The sequence below is a fragment of the Ictalurus punctatus genome, chromosome 9 (genome assembly GCF_001660625.3).
Source record: "Ictalurus punctatus breed USDA103 chromosome 9, Coco_2.0, whole genome shotgun sequence".
Classification (NCBI taxonomy): domain Eukaryota; kingdom Metazoa; phylum Chordata; class Actinopteri; order Siluriformes; family Ictaluridae; genus Ictalurus; species Ictalurus punctatus.
In genome coordinates, this window is record NC_030424.2 from 32260204 (window position 1) to 32265203 (window position 5000).

The window sequence follows — 5000 nt, forward strand, 5'->3', positions numbered from 1 at the left end:
ACTGTTCTAAAAACTACATCAATAAAAACAAGATCATTAATCAGATGAATTTTATTTGAAAGTTCTAAACACAGTTCCAGACTGTAAATAAAGCATTAAAGTTCAGCTCCTAAATCCGTGTCCCATTTTACACACTTCATCATCATCATCACATCATCACTTCATCATCACTTCATCATATCACCATCATCACTTCATCACTTCATCATCACTTCATCATCATCACATCATCACTTCATCATCATCACTTCATCATCACTTCATCACTTCATCATCACAGGTTATCAGCTTTAAACTGTACGACCGATCCGAAATATTTCAATCACAAACGAGCAGTTCAGAGAGGCAGGTTTACTGTGCAGAGAGAGAGAGAAAGAGGGAGAAAGAGGGAGAGAGAGGGAGAGAGAAAGAGGGAGAGAGAGAGAGAGAAAGAGGGAGAGAGAGGGAGAGAGAAAGAGGGAGAGAGAGAGGTAGAGAGAAAGAGGGAGAAAGAGGGAGAGAGAGGGAGAAAGAGGGAGAAAGAGGGAGAGAGAGAGAGAGAAAGAGGGAGAGAGAGAGGTAGAGAGAAAGAGGGAGAGAGAGGTAGAGAGAAAGAGGGAGAAAGAGGGAGAGAGAGGGAGAAAGAGGGAGAAAGAGGGAGAGAGAGAGGTAGAGAGAAAGAGGGAGAGAGAGAGGTAGAGAGAAAGAGGGAGAAAGAGGGAGAGAGAGGGAGAAAGAGGGAGAAAGAGGGAGAGAGAAAGAGGGAGAAAGAGGGAGAGAGAGAGGGAGAAAGAGGGAGAAAGAGGGAGAGAGAGAGGTAGAGAGAAAGAGGGAGAGAGAGAGGTAGAGAGAAAGAGGGAGAAAGAGGGAGAAAGAGGGAGAAAGAGGGAGAGAGAAAGAGGGAGAAAGAGGGAGAGAGAGGGAGAAAGAGGGAGAGAGAGGGAGAGAGAAAGAGGGAGAAAGAGGGAGAAAGAGGGAGAGAGAAAGAGGGAGAGAGAGGGAGAGAGAAAGAGGGAGAGAGAGGGAGAGAGAGGTAGAGAGAAAGAGGGAGAGAGAGGGAGAGAGAAAGAGGGAGAGAGAGAGAGAGAGAGAGAAAGAGGGAGAGAGAGGGAGAGAGAAAGAGGGAGAGAGGGAGAGAGAAAGAGGGAGAGAGAGGTAGAGAGAAAGAGGGAGAAAGAGGGAGAAAGAGGGAGAGAGAAAGAGGGAGAAAGAGGGAGAAAGAGGGAGAGAGAAAGAGGGAGAGAGAGGGAGAGAGAAAGAGGGAGAGAGAGGTAGAGAGGAAACCCTTTAAACTGTGCACTTTGCTTGTTCTGGAACTCGATTAAAGCTCTTGTACGGTCGCACTACGTGTATTCTTCTCTGCTTGATGAATCTCCTTGCTTGTATTTTCTCACTTGTAATTCTCTTTGAATAAAAGCATCTGCTACATGAATAAATATAATATGATGTAATGTAATGAAAGAGGGAGAAAGAGAGCGGTAGAGAGGGAACACTTTAAACTGGAGGAAAGAGGAAATGAAGAAAATCTTTAATTAGACGACTCATTAATCGTTCTGATTAGCCGCTCACTCTGCTCCTCTTTTTGACCTTTGACCTCAGGGTTCTGGGGTCAGAGGTGAAATCGTCAGTTTGAGAGAAAACAAACAGAAATTATTTTTTAAAATTCTGATTAAATAAACACGTTCTGTTGGACAAATTTCCATCTTCACAGCTGAGAGATTTAATAAAATCACACGATAAGAGAATAAATCAGATTTATTTCATTAATGCAGTTTATTTTATTATTGCTTATTTAACGTAAGTACAGTAACTCTCTCTACACCCTGTGGTCATAAAGCATTATAACTGTGACATCATTTACTTCTATTTTATCTCTAATACTTCAGAAAGTTTTTATAAACTCTAATAATAAAGTCTTAATGAAGTCTCAACGTCTTAAAGTCTTAAGTCCTCCACTGCGGCGGGTGAACGTTATAACTGTGTACGAATGTAATCATTCTCCTTATTTCACTATAACTGTTTATAAATAATATTAACAATCCTTAGGATTTCTCCTTCTGATGGAGGAGAGTGTATAATCTGAACTGTCCTGGAGTTTATGAGGCTTTATAGAGTGTATAATCTGAACTGTCCTGGAGTTTATGAGGCTTTATAGAGTTTATAATCTGAAATGTCCTGGAGTTTACGAGGCTTTATAGAGTGTATAATCTGAACTGTCCTGGAGTTTATGAGGCTTTATAGAGTGTATAATCTGAAATGTCCTGGAGTTTATGAGGCTTTATAGAGTTTATAATCTGAAATGTCCTGGAGTTTATGAGGCTTTATAGAGTGTATAATCTGAACTGTCCTGGAGTTTATGAGGCTTTATAGAGTGTATAATCTGAACTGTCCTGGAGTTTACGAGGTTTTATAAAGAGTTTATAATCTGAACTGTCCTGGAGTGTACGAGGTTTTATAGAGTGTATAATCTGAAATGTCCTGGAGTTTACGAGGTTTTATATACAGTGTATAATCTGAACTGTCCTGGAGTTTACGAGGTTTTATAAAGAGTTTATAATCTGAACTGTCCTGGAGTTTACGAGGTTTTATAGAGTTTATAATCTGAAATGTCCTGGAGTTTACGAGGTTTTATAAACAGTGTATAATCTGAAATGTCCTGGAGTTTACGAGGCTTTATAGAGTGTATAATCTGAAATGTCCTGGAGTGTACGAGGCTTTATAGAGTGTATAATCTGAACTGTCCTGGAGTTTATGAGGCTTTATAGAGTGTATAATCTGAACTGTCCTGGAGTTTACGAGGCTTTATAGAGTTTATAATCTGAACTGTCCTGGAGTTTATGAGGCTTTATAGAGTGTATAATCTGAACTGTCCTGGAGTTTACGAGGCTTTATAGAGTTTATAATCTGAACTGTCCTGGAGTTTACGAGGTTTTATAGAGTGTATAATCTGAAATGTCCTGGAGTTTACGAGGTTTTATAAACAGTGTATAATCTGAACTGTCCTGGAGTGTACGAGGCTTTATAGAGTTTATAATCTGAAATGTCCTGGAGTTTACGAGGCTTTAAAGAGTTTATAAGAATGTTCACAGTACAGAACAGTGTTTAACGTTTGTGTTCATTTCAGTATTTTTATGATAATAAATTAAGGAACACTTCATAACGAGGAAAACGTTCTGAGTAAAATACGACTCGGTTTAGTTGAAGCGCTCCGTCATGTTTTAGAATTGTTTAGATGGAGGAGTGCGCAGCGCTCTGGTGGAGTTTATGACGCATTATGAAGGGTGATAAGATCACAGTTCTGATGAGAGCTTTAGTCAGAGTTATCGTTAGTGTTTGACCTGACGACACGCCTCGTTATCTCACAGCTCTAACCTGTGTGGGTGTGGCTGTGGGCGTGGCCTCATGTGCACTGATATTTTTGTATATTTTGATATCACAGTAATTAACTTAACCATTTTATCACAGTTTATAACATTATCACAGGTTTTATTCTTCAGTTTACGTTCTCTAATTGATCTAAAATAAAATCCAGTATGAACAGCGTCAGTGTCATGACCTCGGCTGCGTCCTAAACCACACACAGAGGTAGTGTAACTCATCTGTAACCTGGTTCTGAAATATTCTGATCTATCAGATGTCTGATTATCAACACATATTTATATTAGACACACACACACACACACACACACACACACACAAACGATTCCATAATTCTTCCCTCGTATAAGATGATGATTAACACACTGAGGAAGTGTGTGTGAGTGTGTGTGTGAGTGAGTGTGTGTGTGTGTGAGAGAGTTAGTTTCGGGGTTTAATGCTGGATTTGTGATATGACCCGTATCCATGAAGAATGGATATCATACACGTCATTAAAGTGTTATTACAAACATAAACTCTACCACATCTTTACCATCTCCCTCACTTCCTGTCTGTCAGATGAACTTCCTGTCAAAAGCCCACCTCCCCCCGCCCTGTGATGTCACGCCGTCGCCGCTCGGTTCCTGTAGCTCTGATAAGTATCGATGAGCTCGGTCACTACAGAGGGGTCATCCAGCGTGGAGACGTCCCCGAGCCTGTCCACCTGCCCCATCGCCACCTTCCGGAGAATTCTCCTCATGATCTTTCCCGAGCGAGTCTTCGGGAGACGCTTCACCACCTGACACGCCGAGAGGGGACACGGTGAGGTCAGAGAGAACATTTCTCTTCTACACCTGCTCCAGTACACATACTGATCCTTTTCTTCTAAATGTCTACACTCTTAGAGCATTTACATCCCTTACAGGTTCTTCAGTTCTCTCTCTGGAGGAACCCTTAAAGGTTCTACAACAAAGTGTTTCCTATAAGAAAGAGTTTCACATAGCAATAAAAAGAAAAGAAGAGAGAGAACATCAGAGAGAGAGAGGGAGAGAGAGAGAGAGAACATCAGGGAGAGAGAGAGAGAGAGAGAGAGAGCATCAGAGAGAGAGAGAGGGAGAGAGAGAGAGAACATCAGAGAGAGAGAGGGAGAGAGAGAGAGAGAACATCAGGGAGAGAGAGAGAGAGAGAGAGAGAGCATCAGAGAGAGAGAGAGGGAGAGAGAGAGAGAACATCAGGGAGAGAGAGAGAGAGAGAGAGAGAGAGGGAGAGAGAGAACATCAGAGAGAGAGAGAGAGAGAGAGAACATCAGGGAGAGAGAGAGAGAGAACATCAGGGAGAGAGAGAGAGAGAGAGAGAACATCAGGGAGAGAGAGAGAACATCAGGGAGAGAGAGAGAGAGAACATCAGGGAGAGAGAGAGAACATCAGGGAGAGAGAGAGAGAGAGAGAGAGAGAGAGAGAACATCAGGGAGAGAGAGAGAAAGAGAGAGAGAGAACATCAGGGAGAGAGGGAGAGAGAGAGAGAACATCAGGGAGAGAGAGAGAGAACATCAGGGAGAGAGAGAGAGAACATCAGGGAGAGAGAGGGAGAGAGAGAGAACATCAGGGAGAGAGAGAGAGAACATCAGGGAGAGAGGGAGAGAGAGAGAGAGCATCAGGGAGAGA

General features: G+C 42.2%; 1 protein-coding gene and 1 long non-coding RNA gene across 3 annotated transcripts in view; one reads left to right on the plus strand and one right to left on the minus strand.

Annotated features, from left to right (window-relative positions):
* acss1 (acyl-CoA synthetase short chain family member 1) overlaps positions 1-5000 on the minus strand; it is a 58231-nt gene that overhangs the window by 17222 nt on the left and 36009 nt on the right. Inside the window, exon 14 of one of the 2 annotated variants that reach the window (XR_008396948.1) lies at positions 3890-4135. Coding sequence is in view for 1 of the 2 variants with exons in the window: in XM_017476889.3 (XP_017332378.1) it covers positions 3959-4135 (177 nt within the window). In the remaining variant the exon portion in view is untranslated. Of the gene's footprint in view, positions 1-1716; positions 4136-5000 lie in introns of those variants that run through there. The other variant, XM_017476889.3, reaches the window with a different exon arrangement.
* LOC128633545 (uncharacterized) lies at positions 1044-1587 on the plus strand. Its single transcript, XR_008396949.1, has 2 exons — positions 1044-1134; positions 1251-1587. It is a non-coding gene; the product is annotated as an uncharacterized LOC128633545 (long non-coding RNA).